Source organism: Zerene cesonia, chromosome 26, assembly GCF_012273895.1.
Source record: "Zerene cesonia ecotype Mississippi chromosome 26, Zerene_cesonia_1.1, whole genome shotgun sequence".
NCBI classification, from domain to species: domain Eukaryota; kingdom Metazoa; phylum Arthropoda; class Insecta; order Lepidoptera; family Pieridae; genus Zerene; species Zerene cesonia.
In genome coordinates, this window is record NC_052127.1 from 5723831 (window position 1) to 5742454 (window position 18624).

At 34.8% G+C, this 18624-nt stretch overlaps 1 protein-coding gene across 1 annotated transcript in view; it reads right to left on the bottom strand.

The window, feature by feature from the left end:
- LOC119837205 (oxysterol-binding protein-related protein 6-like) overlaps positions 1-18624 on the bottom strand; it is a 41358-nt gene that overhangs the window by 5656 nt on the left and 17078 nt on the right. Inside the window, exons 5-21 of the mRNA XM_038362730.1 lie at positions 18562-18623; positions 18004-18101; positions 12713-12805; positions 11564-11685; positions 10231-10365; positions 9662-9743; positions 8632-8667; positions 5996-6156; positions 5641-5758; positions 4559-4638; positions 4176-4298; positions 3398-3494; positions 2556-2743; positions 1768-1980; positions 1111-1281; positions 627-740; positions 4-45 (exon numbers count right to left, since the gene is read on the bottom strand). Of these exons, the coding sequence (XP_038218658.1) occupies positions 4-45; positions 627-740; positions 1111-1281; positions 1768-1980; positions 2556-2743; positions 3398-3494; positions 4176-4298; positions 4559-4638; positions 5641-5758; positions 5996-6156; positions 8632-8667; positions 9662-9743; positions 10231-10365; positions 11564-11685; positions 12713-12805; positions 18004-18101; positions 18562-18623 (1935 nt within the window). The remainder of the gene's footprint in view (positions 1-3; positions 46-626; positions 741-1110; positions 1282-1767; positions 1981-2555; positions 2744-3397; positions 3495-4175; positions 4299-4558; positions 4639-5640; positions 5759-5995; positions 6157-8631; positions 8668-9661; positions 9744-10230; positions 10366-11563; positions 11686-12712; positions 12806-18003; positions 18102-18561; position 18624) is intronic.

Consider the following 18624-nt stretch of genomic DNA (forward strand, 5'->3'; position numbering starts at 1 on the left):
CACCGCGCCGCGCACCTCGTGCCGGCTCGACGACCACGAGCTCGCCTGCGGCCGCATCCAACAATCATCCACCCATCAATATATCATTGACTACCTTCTCCTCTTCAGAATCATCATTTCGAAAGAGGGGGAAGTTGTCGATTCGACAATTTTTTTTTGTCGTTTTTTACCTTGTAACTTTCACTGAATGAACCAATTTATTATTCGAAAGCTGGTTGATGTAAACTCGGTCTAGTTCTGACATTTTGAACATATTTTTGTTTTTGATTAAAAATAATGATTAAACAGGTAAAACTGATATTAATCTAACTATCTCCCACTTCTAAATAAACAATAAACAATCATTTATTTATCAAAAAAATTTTACATATTATATGTAGATTTAAAACCCTTGCTCCCACAATAGGATTCCCTGTGTCGTGGGAACAAGTTTCTTCACAAGTTTAAAAAAGAATAACTTTACTAATTATAGATTACAAAATAAATAAATAATGTAAACAGGAAACATTTGAGTTTTTGTTATGTATGTTTGCGATGTTTTCACACAAAAACCGGACGAAGCCGGGGCGGACCGTTAATAGAATAACGAAACAATTAATAATCTTACACAAGTAAAATTTACCCACCTTCACAAAGTGCAGTTTACAGCTAATATCCGAGCCCTGGCATGTGATGTGCATATCACCATACTGGTCCACCCATCGCTGGCCTCCGAACAAATTGTGTACGCACGTCGTCACCTATTAAATAATGATAGATGGGATCATATAATTGCATGAAAATACCTAAATACCATATTTAATACCATACCTAATATACCAATACCATATAAATACCATAATTAATTAGTAATAAAACAACAATTTTTATTAACTCTGGGTCATAATATAATATGATGTGAAGTTTTATATAACACCAATTATTTTCTATACATTGAAACCTTGGTTCAAATTTAAACATCGAATATCTCATTAACCAACCAATTCAAATAAATTCATTGTGTCATACTTTATTGGACGGATTCGTAACTTTTATTCTCATTCGTAATTTATCAAGATTACCATTAGGTATTGCAGTACTATAACACCACTATTACAGATGAAACCTAACCTTATTCCACACGTAATGGTCACCCGTAGTGAGCAGGGTGAGGTGGACCCTGCCGGCGGGTTGGAACTCCATGGATTTCCCCCAGAACTTGGTCTTGATCCTCGCTTCCTGCCAGAACACCCAGCGGCTGGACTCCGCGTGGCACGCTGATATAGGCGGGTGGTGGGAGACCTGACAAAAATGCGCATTTTTGTCTATCCGTTGATACAAGATTCCCCGAAAAAGAACCGCAGCAAGTTTTTATGAATTTTATAAGGTTTAGCATATAAATGCACCTCGTTTTATAGTTTGAATGGGGGAGCCGAAGCCCCCTGTTCTATTCCTCATCCTAACCAGTCTATTCCTTCTTTGCAATTGACAATCCTTTATTTTCCTTTAACACTAAAATAACTGGTTTGCTTTCCATGAGAGTGAGAGAGACAGATAGAGTAACACGCGCCCGCCGCACGCTTTACAACTATAGCAAAAAATGTCTCCCCGTGACCACGCTCGCTGTAAAGTGTTCGAAACGTCGGGTTATTAATATAATGAATAAATCGTGTTTAAAATCCTAAAGTTTTTAATTTCTATAGCAAAAATTGTTCGTATTAAGGGGACCCCCCTTTCCCCCCATTTCACAACGCGCGATTAGCAATTCCGATGAATAAAGATTGAGACCTGTTCAGCGAGGAAGCGGAAGCGCTTGTCCTCGCGCACGCACTCGTACGTCTCGGCCAGCAGCGGGTTGAAGGGCTTGGAGGCGGCGCGGTGCGCGGACGCCGCGTACGCGCTCACCGCGAACGCCGCCACCAGCGACATGCGCTCCGCCGCGTCCGCGCACGCCGCCGCCGCGTCCAGCAGCTCCGAGTACTCCAGCTCCTCGCAGAGGCGCTGCCGGCGCATTTCGAATAACACAACTTCAGATGTAAAACGTACAAATACGAAATAAATCGATATACATCATTATAAGATATATAAAAGACTTAACAGATACATACATATTATACATTACAACCCGTTGTTAAATTGAATTTTAATAAGTTGAATTAGTCTGTGCTCGATGATCAGTCACCTTTCATTACCTTTAGAATAAGAAAAGTAGGTTTTTTTTAAGTAGTGCCAGACGACTGTTCGAAAAAATAGCTAATTCAGTAGAGACTTTTAGAAGAATCATAATATAACTAAATAGAGTTACTATCGGTACGGAATAATACAACTAAAATATGTAGTCAGTCACCTATTACAATCAAGTAAATTACCCTATTACAAAGAAGAAGAGTCAGTAATTCCACCTAAAAGAGATGCAGAGTCATTCACCTCTAACACACCTAAATAAAATAAGTAGAACCGCTACACAACAGAATCGAACCAAAACTCGACGCACCTAAATAAAGCATGTAGAGTTCGACTCTATTACAATACATAATAGAGTCACAAGTAGAGTCGATGTCTAGTTGAGCACCCACCTGCAGCATATTGAGCGGCTCGTTGATCGTCACCGGCATGGATATCTGGCTGAGGTCCTTGCCGATGTTCTTGTAGAGCAGGTTCCAGAGGCTGGGCCCGCCGGGGGTGGGGCGCGGGGCGGGCAGCGCGCGCCGCCGCGACCACTGGCCCTGCCCACACGGGGCGGTCTGCTCCGCGGATACCACTGCTCGGGGTAGGGGTGCTCATTTATTTATCGGGGGGTTAAATTATTATGTGCATAAACTTGATTTTTAAAATAGGACGAAACAACAACAATATTCTATGAAACAGAAATCTCAAAATCCTCCAATCAAGTCTATTCGTTTTTAGGAAGGTCGGTTAAACAACTAATCACGTTCGATGGTGTGAGAATTTATCAATTTATAAACTGAAGATAAGAAAACTTAAGATTAATAAACTGAAGAATTTAGAACTGTTAGCTAAACAGTAAGCAGTAATGTTACAATTTAAGTTTATCTGTACCTGTTATTGAAATAAATATATTTTCTTTCTTTCTTTCCTTTTTTCTTTCTTACTTGATTGATTACTCTAAATTTTATGTGTACACTGTTTGTGTGGCTAAATAAAATAACAAGATTGAACATGATTTGCGCATAACAGACAAAATTCTTCTTCAGTACAGTTGGTAGTATACTAAAAAAATATATTTTTCACACAAAACACTGAAACTTACGGTTCTGCAGAAGATTCTCCGTATATTTGACCATTTTCAGTCTTCATTTACTCGAATATTTTCAAAGTACGAATTGTCTCATCTATAGAAATACAACGCACAAATATTTCAATCAGATATTTCATAAATAAAATCCCTCAAACTTACTGGCCGCATCGCTGTTGTCGGAGCTGGCGGAACCTTCCTCGCTGCTGAGCGATCCCGCTTCTGATGACGAGTCACCGTCCAACTCTATCACACCTGTCTGGAATAAATACGATTTTATACAATAATTATAAAAGAACAAATATATAAGAACGGAAAAAAAAACATATCTTTCAAGACGAAGACAACACAAATAATAATTATTATACTATATTTTGAACTTCTTTGTTTGTAGGGGGGCGTCCATAAATTACGTGAGGTGTTTAAGGGAGGGAGGGGGTCAAGTAAAATCTTTCCAAATCTCACTTGGGGGAGAGGGTGGGTTTTAATAAATATCACGTATTTTTTTTAACAGAAACCCGTGAAAATAAAGTTTAGTTAAAGTAAAAAAAAAATTCTAGAAAAATTTACATATGTCAAAACTTGATATATTAGTATTCGTTATTTATCCTTTTAAATCCCGCGGACGGATATTTTTTCTTTTCCTTTTTTAAATCCAATGGGTTCATAGTCAAAATATATTTCAAAAAATCTCACGTGAGATTTAGGGAGGGGGGGGAGAGAGTGAAGGAAAATCTCACGAAATCTCACCAAGGAGGGCGGGGGGGTTCAAAAATCCTTACGAAAAATATCTCACGTAATTTATGGACGCTCCCTTGTAATTATCGTGTAGTCTATACATACACACACACACGTCTGTACATAAACAATGAAATGCCAAAAAAAACATGCACATAAGAATTCAAAATGTAGTGTGTGTCAAAAAACGTTCCACACTCACCTCATCAGCGTTAATAATCTCGTTCTGCTTAATATCGCCGTTGTCGTGTTCCTCCGCGTCAAAGAACTCCGACGCGGACACGCACGACGAGCTGTAGCTGAGCGAGTGCTTCAACTGGTGGTTCTGTGGATTGCGTACTCTTTGAGCGAAACGATATAATATAACTGAACCGATATCTAACAATAAAATTCGTTTATTCTACAAAAAAAACGTTTCGTTTGTTCCGGCTAATCTCTGGAACGGCTAAACCGACTTGATGTAACAAAACAATAACTTTTCATTGCAATAATCCCACGGAAACATACGGAAGTTCAAAGGAAAAACCACGGGTCGCAGCTACTTGACAGATAAAATGAAAAAAAAAAATAAAAATAAAAACTCACGTGATCCGAGTTGGCGCCCATGGACGATATCTCGGCGAGGTCGGACGCGTCGTGTATGCGCGACAGCCGCGACCGCAGCTCTGCGCGGCACACTTCGCACGTCATTACTTATGCACTCGCACCCCGCACGTGTGCGCCACGGAGGGGGGGGGGTTAGTTAGGCGTTGCAATGGAAGTGGGGGATAAGGAGGGGGGGTTAGGGGTTGTAATGGGGGTATATGTCGCCGTAAGATTGTAATCTAGCTCGCGAATCGCGCTTAAACTGTCGTTAAATTGTAGTCCGTGACATTTTTCGATAGACGTTATATTATCTATATTAATATAATTTCCTAAACGTCGATCAGGTGCGGGTCGCGAGTTGTCGATACGACCCATTCCACCCATCAAATCGAAACCATTTCACAATTTAACGGTTTCACATTGATCTATTATGATTTATTGAAAAGTTATGCGTTAAATTCTAATCAGTATATCACGGCTCACAATGTCACGGCGACATATCAATGAATGCGCGACAGTTTCCACCTTTTTATTGGCGACATGGAAAGAATTAAAAGTATATGGAATTGTAGGGCGGAGTCGATGGGGTGTTACATAAATGAATAAATAAATTGATAGTTTCTCAGTTGGCATCCTGAGTTCGATTCTTGTTAATTAGAAAAATATTTTTCAACGAAATACTATATATCCTTAAAATATTGTACTATAGTTTAGTACAATTGAAAACTATAGAAATCATGATTCAATATACTCGAAACTAATTTTTTATCGTAGACACCTCAAATATCAAGACAATTGGTGGGCACGTTATCGCTACCATAAAAGGACGCAAAGACCTTATTTTCAAAATTTATGAAATCAAATTTTTAGTTTTATATTATTTAAATCTAAATTTGTGATATACGAAAATCAACAAAAAAATTAACTGCATCATTTTATTAATGCAAATCAATTATATATTATATACACGTTTATTTATCATCATCATCATCATCATCATCATCACTTAATCAAGACAAAATTTTCCCTCTTTGTTCGTTTCGAATGATCACAAAGCAAATGGTGGGTGTTCCATATCTCACCAGAATTCTGCTGCAGCGCGGTGGAGAGGTTGGTGCGCAGCGCCGCCACCACGCCGCTGGGGGCGGGGCTGCTGTCCGCCGCCTCCATGGCGGCGCGCAGACGCCCGCGCTCGCACACCTACACAACGTGTATAGAGTAAACTACTGTTTTCTGTTGTTTTTATTCTTAAAATGCTATCTATATTTCATTAAGCCACGTACGTGTTTTCATCTGTTTTGGAGAAGACAGTGTTAAGTTTTGGAAAATTAAAAATCAATCATTTAGTAAAATAACAAACACACATTCACAAAACCTACGTAACTTTTCACCATTAAATTAAACGAGATTCCTTCTTCTACTCTCCTACCAACTCACCAGTGTAGCGACGATACTCTTCAAACTCGTAACCAGATCTTTGGCCAGCATGGTAAAGTCCTCCCTCAGCTGATGGTCTGGAGTAAGGCTCGTGAGGCTGGCCGGCGCTGCGTTCAGAACTTCCGCACCGGGCAACGATTGTGGCCTTGTTGCTGCACACGCTGTGAATCATTTACATTTCATATTATTATTGACTATAGATCTTTTTTTAATTGGATGATATAAAATATAGTATTTAAACATGAACAATGTGTATACTACTAACATAGGTATACAGAAAAGGAGGAATCGGCGCATGAGTACCTGAAAACTGTTCCACCTCAATTTTAATTCCATCCTCTTCAAATTGCCCAACTAATGCATGTTTTTATGAAAGGAGCCCGTGCCATATTGTTTCAACCGAAATTTTAAACAATTGCGAAGAATTTTTATTTTGAATCCGGTCAAGTTATTGGAGTACAAATAAAAATTGTCCTAGTTTTGATTCTCAAGCGCCAACTTTTCCTACACAAATAAGACATTGTTATTAACCAGTGGATCTATGTTGTTCTTTAAATAAACATACAATATAAATTCTTATGTGACAGTTGGCTAAAAGGAGCTGGTGGGTCGCTTAATGGTAAACGACCAGCCCTGGTCATAAACATTTGCAGAAGCTATATGCCAGTGCAAATGGGTTGCCAACTTTAGTGGTTAAGGAATGAGGAAAGGATTGATGGAGGGAGAAAAAGAAAGGACTTGGATGGGGACAATTTAAATTAAATTATTTTTTAAATCTTGAGCTAGTTAAGCTTCCAGATGGATTTTGTAGGATTTACCACTCATGCAAAACAGTAGTGTTTGTTACGAGTCAAGTAATATTTGAGTGTTATTTTTGCTGCATTTATTATGTTAAAAAGGTATTTTTGTTCATTGTAAGTGGTAAAAAACCATATTCACGGAGGGCACCAGTTTTCAGATAAAAAGTCATCAAAATCGGTTCACCCAGTCAAGAGTTCCGAAGAATAAATACAAGATAACATAGTCGAATTGATAACCGCTTCCTTTATTTGAAGTCGGTTGAAAAATAAGGTAATAATTCAATACTTTAGTATTAAAAAAATAACAGAGAACTTTACTGGAATATTTTCATGAAATACATTACTGAGATAGTTCTACGCCTTTGAAAGAAAATTCTTAGTATAAAAGCAAATATAAATGTTTTTTATATTGAAACATTATTTGTCTTAATAATAATTATAATGAATATAATCATTTCATGCTCATGCACTTTGTTTCTATTTTGATAAATAAAAAAGTACGTGAGACCTTAAAAACCTTCAACTAATGTTTTATATACAATGAATCGAATAACACATTGATGAAGCTTTAATGTGAATGTAAAATTAGAAATAATGTGTATTTTTTAATATACATAAGATATCTACTACTTGTAATACCTAAAGATATAAATAAAGCTAAATAAATACATGAATTTGGAAAAAATTTAATGCTATAAAACTAGAAATTTAATATATATAGATTTATAACTATAAAGAATTTTTAATTAAATAGGATAAAGTTTTTTTTTAGAATTATATGTAATTTTCAGAGTCTAAACTATTCGATATAATCTCATATAATTTTAACTTTATGACGGTGAAGATATTTAGTCTACTAATATGGTAAGGTACTATAATAGTATGCTAAGATACTATAGTAGTAACTATGTAGTTAATACTTTCACTGAACCAAACATACAATAAAACACTATCAACGTCTTTTGAACTTTACTCACTTGGACAATTTTGATATTCCCTCAAAAACTTCATAATATACAAGAAGACAGTTCTTCCGAGGGGTACTATTATTCCATCACTATCACTAGACATTGTTTCAGCACAATTTATTCAACAAAAACTATTTATTAAAACTGATTTCTTTCGATCTTAAGGTATCACTAATTTCTTCGAGAACAAAATAATATTGATTCATTGTATCATACAAAAATAAACCCAAATTCGATGTTCATAAGATTCATATTCGAATAGCATTTACAAGAAGCTGTAGTGAGATAATCAACAGATTAATCTTATCTTGGATAACGCAGAAACTGTAGAGATTTACTTAACACGTCATCGTCGTTTATGTTATAAATCGTCTAGTCAGCACAGTAATAGGTGGTTAACCTCTTTAATATTCGATATTGGGAAATAAGTGCGTTTTTAAGACAGTTTATTTCATAGTATTGAAGTGGAAAAAATGTGTCAAGGTTTTTTAACAACGTTGATCATAAAAAAAAAGAAATGTTATACAATGCATAAGCTAATTTGGTGTTAAGAGCTGGTATGCGTTGATTGATATTTTATTAAGTTTTTAGCTGTATTAAGAACGACACGTATAGTAAAGTAGGATAGTAGAATAAATTAAAAAACAATATTTAACGTAATTTGCTACTCAGTTTTAATATTTAAAAGTGGATTTCACCCGTTATATTCATCAATGAATATGTGCGTGAAAAAAAAATATCGCCAAAAATGATAAAATCTTATTTCAGTATGAGTACATGTCCTCGACAGCTAAAGCATGCGCGTGAAACCGCAGCGCAGTGTATGAGGCGTGAAAAACCGAAAAATGTAAATAAAATAAAACCTTACGAACTAAAGTGGACGCCAGAAAAGTAGATAGAAACACTGGAATTGAAATAGAAAATAGTTCATTAGTTATTTCCATTTAATATCAAAAACCAACATGCAATTCTAAATTTCATTTTAATTTATTTCATTTACTAATGTCAGTAAGCGTTATATTTAACAAGAAACTAGCGTTCATGCTACCACGTGCATATGAGACGCCATTTTGTGTCCACAACAAGATGGCCGACTTACCCATTTCGTACAATCCTTGAAATGGCACAATTCCCAACATTAAAGTCTACATTAAAACACAAACACGTCTAGGTAGAGTTTAATTTGAAAACAATAAATAAATTTTACACAAAGAAAAAACAAATAATAAAAATGCAAAAGGTTAGGACATAACATGATCTAAATCTACGACTTGCACACATTTTGACAAGTTGGTTTCGTGGCGCTCAGTACATCCAATGTTAAAACTAGAAAACAAACACGCAGTCACACTTGTGCCGTGGATTGTAAAAGTTTTATAATGGAATCGTGGGTAGATTTAATTTCTCTATATCAATTAACGTGTGATGTCTATATGTGCATGCATTAAATGTTTATTGTTTGGTTATAGATTTACTAATGGCCCATATATACATATATAGCAATAAAATATTATGAGAAATCAAATCTTAACCCACAGAAATAGAGAATGGACTTTAAGGACAAAACTTATAGCAAGGATTTAACTACAAAATAACCTATCTATTCATATCTGTTTGAACTCTAAAAAAATACGTTTGAATTCAAATAAGAACAGAGGAATTACTCTTTTGGCCACTAAAAATAAAACTAAAGACAACACGTCCGCCCTATAACCGCTTCTTTGGTATAGGTTTATTTCATTCACGCTAGCAAAAAACCTAATATGCTTAAGAAAAAAAAAATACATAAGAACAATTCAGTCCATTTTCCACACATATTATACACAGAAGCATCTAGACATTATGTATAAAACACACAAACACACAGACAATAAGCTTTTTTATTATTTTATATTTACCTATCGGCAAAGATGCGGCGGAATTGGGGACAGAGGAAGCGCCCCCGCCAGGGGAAGGGGGAGCTGTTAGAGTCGATAATGCCTGCAATGTAATATTTAGTTATTTTTGTCATATATATATATATATATCTAAAGTAATATTATAAAGCTGAAGAGTTTGTTTGTTTGAACACACTAATCTCAGGAACTACTGGTCCGATTTGAAAAATTCAGTGTAATATAGCCCATTTATTGAGGTCATTTATTTGCCCATTTATTGTTATAAATGTAACTGAACCATTACAGGAACTATTGTGGTACTTTCTCTTAGGATTGCCGTTTTAAAATAACGCAAAACGAGTTTATAAATTCCACTCTAAAAGGCTTGTTTCATTATTCGAATCACAAATAAGATAAATATTAAACAGAGAATTTAAAGTGGATGTCAAATATTTTCGAAATTATTCCTAAAAAACAGGAAAAAAACCTAAGAGATCTATCACAATAATTCCTGAACAGTTCAGCTTTAGTATTTCTACTGAGCGAGCAGCAAAAAGTCCATTTTACTTTTACCCTCTAAATAAACTTACCATATGAGAGCTAGAAGGGTCGATATGGTGCGGCCCCAGTTCGACGGAGCCACATTTGTTGTTTGATTTCTTTTTCCGTAAGCCGAATTTGCGTCTGTCCTTTTTCACGTTGGGCGAAGCGCCTTCTATTGATACCTAAATCGAAAAAAAAAATTATTTACTAACTATAATAGAGTTTAAAATATTAAATTATTATTGTTAAATCTATACTAATATTATAAAGACGAAGAATTTGTATTTTTGTTTGTTTGTAATGGATAAACTCAAAAACAACAAAATTCTTTCACCATACGAAAGCTTCAACTTCACTGAGTGACATAGGCTACAAATGTACCACGGGCGAAGTCGGGGCGAACAGCTAGTAATATATAAATTAGGATGTCTTTAAAAGACACGCAACTGTAGTAAAATAGGTTTTGCAAGCAAAAATAGTCTCTTTATAGTTTAATATGTATGCTCTACGATAAATTTTTTTCTATTACTACTTACTCAATAATCAGAATAATTTATGGTTATATGTCAAACATTATATAAAATAACTAGGTGCTCGTCCCGGCTCAGTCCGGATATCATCTTTATCCTAAGGGAGCATTTAATTGGGATAAAAAGTATCCTATCACCCAAATCAGCTCATACCCTGTCTGTTTACCAAATTTCATCAAAATCCGTTCAGTAATTTCACCTTGATTGACGGACAAACATCCAAACAAACTAACTTTCACTTTTATAATATTAGTGCGATTTATACCATTGTAAATAATAACATATGATACTGGTTTATTTGAATTTGAATATGTATGTAAAAAAAGTATTAACTTTTAAATTTGGAACATCCTTTCAACGAAACAGAAACGATCACAACACATCGACTTCCACAGGGGCAATTTTGTTCATCTGAAAACAGGTTTACTTTTCTAAAGTATATGTAATTCAGTTAACAATTTGCGAAAAGCCAGGATAATGCAAGAAAAATATACGAGGGGGTTACCATCATGTCTTAAAGCAGTACTAATTTCAGTGTGGGAAAAAGAGTGTTGTAAGGCGTCTAGTGCCATTACTTTTTCACATTGGAAATACTGCTTTAAGATGTTACGTTAATCCCAAAATGAAAAAGTATAAACATTATAATATTATTTTATATTGTTTTCTTCACACTTCACATGTCTTTAGCCTAGATTTTTATCAGTTTTAACTAAACTTTAAAATTCCACATTGGAACCAGTTCTACAATTAATTTTAGACACTTCCACGCATCCACACTAACTAATTTCCAGAAACGTCCATATAGACACACGCCCACACAAAACAATAGATTCTAGAATTTTCTTCTTACATCAGTATCGTGGTGCGTCTGCTGTTGCAGCTCGAGCGTGTCCAATAGCCGCTGCAGCTGCTGCACCGACAGTTGCACTTGCCCGAGCTCCCGGGACACATTGTCCAGCGGACCACCCGATTCTGGAATGGACTTTATTGCTTAGACATAGAGCTCAATTTACAATGCATGTAGTTCTACATTGCAAGACGAGTTTTTAAAGTAAGCTAGTTAGTTAGATTAGGAGTTCGTAATTTTTGGAAAAATTAAAAGATAGACAATAACGCAGTTTAATTTTTTATTCCCAATTCATTATGTCCCACTGATGTCGCTTTAAATGTTTGGTCTGTGTCTGTGTGGTTGTTATATTAATATATAATTCTTATATATCATAATCATAGTCAATCCTTTTGATAGAAAGTATCATAACAAATTGTGTTGTTTATTATAATTTATTTCTGTAAATGTTTATACATATAATGTTGTAATGAGAGTATATTCGTGTACAGAAAAAAATATAATGGACTTATAGCGGGGATGTGCATGCAGTTATTCTGATTTAAATTAACATGCCTTTCAAATTAAATTAATTACACATCGTCTGGAAAATCAGTCAATGTATGTTCATACACTTAATTTCAAATCAATCATTTATTTAGAAAGATTTTAAGCACATTGTTAGAAAAGGCCAGACTGGCCATACACCAGCAATAATGAATTTTTAAAACGGGTGTTTATCTCGCTGCCTCGCCTGGGTGAGTCAGGCAATTAACTTACTTCAGTATTGCCAATTAAGTGCGAACAACACACTTAAAACACCTTAATGTTTTTAAAGGTTTTTGAATATAATACAATCTTAGCTGGGCTATATCTTCACTACTATGACTGATTTTCTATGTGAAATAAAAAAAAATTGTAGTAAAATTTTATGACATTTTTCAATCACTAAACCTCAATGTTAGTTTATCAAGCAAGCGGGCAAATTTTAAGTTTCCTCAATTAATTAATTTCAATATCTTGATAGCCTTTTGGTTGCTCTAAAACTGTTACCCTTTAAAAAAATACGATTTTTCTTTAAATGTGCGTTTGTGAATTGATCAATAGCCAGCTGCAAGCACTTTGGGCATTTGAATAGGCGGGCAATATTTAGTTATAAATTTAGAATTTTACCTATAATCCAGCTAGCCAATCTGCCCCCAGGCGTGCCCGACACGAAGCCGGCCTGCGGGCCCCGGAGCGGCCCCGACGTGGGACTTACCAGCCCTGGGACAGAATTTCGAGGTGATGGGACGTAGGACATTGAAAACTGATCAAATCTTCGAGATTTTTCATAATAATGTGGGTAATTAATTTACGAGTATGTCTTGTTGACAAAAATATTTCTTTTTAATATTCTAAATTCGTTGTGGGTCTTGCGGTAGCACTGGTATAATTGGATGGGTGGGGTGTTTAAAAATGGCTTGGCTAAGATTATATAGAATAGAATATACTATGAAACATCCGCAAACGGTCGCTTTGAATATAGGAAATACAAAATATTTATAGACTGCAATCGTCGTCGGTCAAGTCATAATTGGACATAATACTTGTATATCATAGATGTTGCTTAAGAATATTTTAACATAGTAAATACTCATTATATACACGTATTAATCGTAGATGGCCAGTGTTACTTTTGTGACAAGGCTTATTCTATATTCCTTGATCAATGGCCCCAGTTTTCAATGTCCAGTACATATTTTCACAACGCATTTAGTTTTCAGACTCAAAATCGTAATTATATCTTTAAGACGCACTTCCAATTCAATTTATGCAAATCGGTAGTAGTATTCAAACGAAATGCGATATGGGTAGGATAAATTCGTGCAATAATTTCCAAGATGGAATGTCAATTAAAATTTATAAGGGGATTCAAAATTGCAGAAACTCATCGTAGAGATTAATTGTTGAACCAATCGATAGACTTTAATTTAATTAAATATTTGATACGATATGACGAAAAATCTAAAAATCAATATAAGCTTACAATTTTTTATAGATTAGCATTTTCCTGTGTTTGATGTTAAGCGAGTAATATATATTTAGAAATTAAATACTTTTTAACAAATTTTCAGTCTGTAATATCTAAACGCTAATGGTTTATTAGAGTGTTCATGCTCTTAATGATTCAACAATTACATTGCCAATACTACTAAAAACATTTTAAGAATGGATTCATATGGAGAGGTGCCAAGAGATATCAGTATAGAAATAATGGTCGTGTGATTGGGACAGCCATAGTCCTGTCAATATCGAATCGATTCTTAAATTATTTTATACCAGTAAAACAAACATTATACTAAACAAATTCTAAAGGGATATAAAGGAATTTGTTATTACTTCATACGGTTATGTATGTACATGCTACAAACATTTCAAATTATGCTCAAATGTACTTCTAGGATTCTAACATGTAAAAATTTATTAATGGAGGGAAAAAAATAAAGCGATTAGGAATTCGAACTAGACTTTTAAAATGACTTGAAAAATTATACGTCGATCAAAGTATATAATGAATTAGTTCGTATATACATATATATATGTTGAATATTTTTGTAAGTTTTTTTTATGAGATTCATATGAAACATAATTTCATTTATGACACGTGTTAAATACTATAATAATATTGTACAAATCTGAGTGTGACTGAGATGTAAAAATTGGTCGACCATTGGATAATTATGTGCAGTTACTAATTACTAGTTACTAGTTACTAATTAGATATTAAAATTACTACGCACCAAAAATTTTAATTCTAAGATAAATTCCTCTAAATTCTACAAAGGGAACAATTGAGTTTGATATAAAGAACTGACCGGAGGAATAGGAAGGATCACTGGAACACCTATAGATGGTTGTCAGGTCTTCGCTTTTCTTACGACCCTGATCGATGTAGGATATAGAAGCGCATTTACTTGGCTTAAACTTTTGACTAACGAATAACTGATACACTTTGTAATCTTGCCCATTCTTCGTTCTGATCCTCTTATAAATTCTCTCCGTTTGCGACTGCTTAGACACTTTAAAAGATGGCGATAGCAACGATATTTCTTTGATCAACTCGTTCCGCACTCTCTTCGATTTCATTTTATCGTGTTTAACTTTTTTCTGTGAGCCTTCGTAATTGTCCGGCTTTAAAATCCTAAAGTTCTGTGAGCTGTCGCTCTTGGATAACATGAATTTCACGATGGTGTTCATAGCACAGTCCCTTGTACATATCTGCCGATACCAGTTTTGATTGGACACGGCCTTGTCTGATGTTATAATGTCTTCGTCGCTCGATTGGCTCGCATATGAAGTTGTTTGAGCACTGCTTGTATAAAAAATAGATTCTATCTTATCTTTCTTCGTAATTGCTCGTTTGGCGTTATTATTCGTTCTATTGACGCATTCTACGAAATTATCAGTTTGCAATTCAACGTTTTTAATTAATATACGGGAAGCACTCGTCGCTTTATCACTTATAATTTGTTTGATAATATTACTCGTGTTTGTTGTCGTTTCTTTAACATTTTTGATGTCTCTGCAGAGAGTTTCGTCGCATTGTGTTTCGATTTCTTCAACGTTCCTACTGCTGCTACCCTCGTTATAAATTTTTCCCAAGAGACTCAAACCTTGTATTTTACCAGAGTTCAGTACAGTCTTTTCGTGTTTCTTCCTAAGTTTTAAATAAAATGCATTTATATCTTTGTGTATTGACGGCAAGTTTTTAGAAAGTAATGATAAATTTTCCAATAGAAGTAATATGAATTTCTCATCAATAGCTCGAGGTTGCCTTTCAAATATAGCCATTTCTTCGGGGTAGTTACTGGGTGAGGTACAGGGCGGCACATCGTTTGGATTAGTTTGTGATGATTTTTTCCTCGTTTGAAAATTTCCTAATAAACCTTTTAAAGACAAGAGGTAACAAGATTGCGAGTCGTCAAATTCTAAGGCGTTTAAAGATTCTGGACTATTTCTATCAATTTGCGTATGTTCCTCAACTATTATAGAACTTTTACTTTCGTGATGTCTTTTGTATGCTTTAGATGTTGCTCCACTACTACTCGGATGTGGCTTGAATATAAGTCGTTCTTTAAAATCCATGTTATCATCAGTGCTACTTATATAGGGCTTAAGTTCTATATCATCTTGAGGAGGAATATTTTGCATATCTGCTAAAGGGTGTACTTTTATTTCCGATTGTAATTTATCTTTAAATAATTTACTTGAATCTGAATTGGTCTCAACATAGTTTGGGAACCAAGAATTATTTATGAGATTATCGGCTTTCGGTCTAAGGAACGGTTCTAGATTAGTCTCTTTTTGCTGTTTGCGAACACATGCACCACTTAAATTTGTTCTATCCACACTAATGGGTTCTGACATATTAATGTTATTAAATGTTTCTTTTAAATTTTGATCAAACTCATCTTTAGTAATTTCACCAGTGCGCTTAATTTTGTCACAGTTTTCAATATTATCACTTGCGTCATTCTTTCTTTTCCTATCTTTAGAAAAAATTGTGGTTATTTTATCAAGAACATCTTTTAAGTACAACTGGCCGGGATCGACGGCGCCTTTGTCCCTATTCACGTTTTCTTCAAAAAATTCTTTAGTTGTAATACATCTAGAAACTTTCTTTTGTACGCTCTCAGTTTGAACATCGCATAATGGTTGTACATTATTTTTAGAATCTTCTGGAGATGTACTCGTCTCTGTCATGCTGTGGCTACTGTGAAGTAAATCTAAATATGCATTGAGGAATTCTTTAGCCACAGTTGCAGGCATAGACGTGTCGCTTATTAAATGGTGAATTGTATCCTGTATTTTGGTCAGTTCGTTAGAAGAGTTCGAATCGCACGGATCGTTCTCAGCTGGTTTATTTAAATCGTTTTGACGAGACAATTTTTCTATGTTATCAATTAGTCTTTTAGTGATTTTAATATCTCTCTCTTTATTTTTGCTGCTACGGACTGTTTCGCAAATATATACGGTGTTTTTGAGCATACGTTCTAATTCTTGTATTTGGCGGTCTTTGTCATTGCCTTCGTTAAATTTTGATATTTGTTTAACTGACTTATTGAAATTCTTATTTGAATTGTAAACTGGTATTTTCGATGCCCTGTCTTTTTTGTCTGGTTTGATTCCTTGATACTGAGTTTGTTTTGTGACACTTTGAATATTGTAGCTGGATATTTGTTCATCCTTAGTAAAATGTTTATTTGATTGTCTATCTATTGATTTAGCCGGCATTATTTCTTCTCTAAATTCATCAATAGACGTATTTTTTAACCAATACTCCAATAAAGATCTGAATAGGATTTTTATAGGGTGAACATCGGTTGGAACTAATTTAATATCATATAGTTCCTTAACTATTTGGTGAATATAATTCTTTATGTTATCGTCTCCATTGATAACCGGATTCGACGCTGGAATGGTCTCTAAAACAGACGTTATTAGCTTCTCTGTTATGAAATCATACTCATATAAAGTCATAGCGTCTTGTAATGACTTGTTTTCTTTATTTTCGATTTGTACTTCAAAGTTTTTCTTCACGGGCTCACGTATATGGGCGCCCTCTAGTATATTTTTGATACTTTTAACTGTTGGATATTTGCCTAGTAACATGCATCTACTCAATGGTCTTTTAAGTTTCGGTTCGTTAAATTGATTTCTGTACTTGACAAGATTAGTGCACTTATTGCTCTTGCGCATGAGCGATTCGGGCGCTTTATTTTGTTTCCTATTGAAAAAGAAGAAGGCGGGCATAGTGCTCCTGTCAACTTTAGGCGCTTTTTTAGATTTTGTCGGACTCCTGTTTATTTCAATTTTATACGGAGCGTTAAATGGTACGGTTTTAACTTGAGAGTTCAGCGAGTACTTGCATAGTAAAGACGACTGTAATCTCATAGACATAGTGTCTAATTCAGAACTGTTCATTTGTTTTTCCGTGTCTGTGGTGTAGAGAGACAAGATTGGTGATGTGTCTTCCTTATAATCATTATTTTTATTTCTTGCCATACAATTCATAGAGCACAAACTTTGATGTTTCATGTAATCTCCAATGTTTATATCACAAGCTTTGGGGGCAATTGTTTTTATATTAAGAGGAATAAGGAGATTGGCGTCTGGGATAGGATTGGTCCTGGGTGATATCGACAGTGGACAAATAATAGTTTTCAAGAGCGGTGCACTCTTATTCGTTTCTTCTATGGGCGAGAGTAATTCATAGCTTGAGGTACCTTTGGGGAGGGATTGAGGAAATTGGATAAATCGATTTAAATTCAAGTCTTATTTAACAATAAATGATCCCTAAACGGAACTATATTTTTCTATAATATTTCTAAGGAACAAACTTACAGAATTCTTTTAACTGTTAGTCGCTCTATGTTAATAAGATTTTAATTATATAATAATGAAATTTTTTTTTTACTTACGAGATGAGGTATCCGTTGGTGGAAGATCTTCTAACGGAGCGTGTATTTTAGGCACAGACTCTCGAGCACCGAATGTTAATAAATGTTGCCTGTATAACCTATAAATATACAGAGATAATTGTTATTTTTTTACGAAAAGGTTGATGTTTGATTTCAGTCCCCAGCTGCTGATATTTGATTAAATATTGAGCAAACACGTTATGACTAACAAATCAGCTATAAAATTATAATGTATAATATAGTTTGACAAAATATTAATAACATGTACGTATAATTAAATGTAGCATAGCAGATAGTGGCAATTTATATAACATATCACACAAATACAATTCCTGTACAACGCATACGTTTAATCATATATTGGTGTGTATCTTTATGTTTTTGTTTCATTGTTTTTTTATCCATTAATGATTTATCAACCGACGTCTCAAAAATAGTAGGAGGTTCTCAATTTGACATAACATTTTACTACCAATTGACTCATATCTTTACGGGTTTGATCCGTTTTGAGCACTCCCCCTCTCCACTGGTAACTTTGTGTTATATCACCGAACGCACCTGTGCGCGGTGAGCACGGCGAGCCAGGTGCGGAAGACGTCGGGCGTCTTGGCGCGCAGGTGG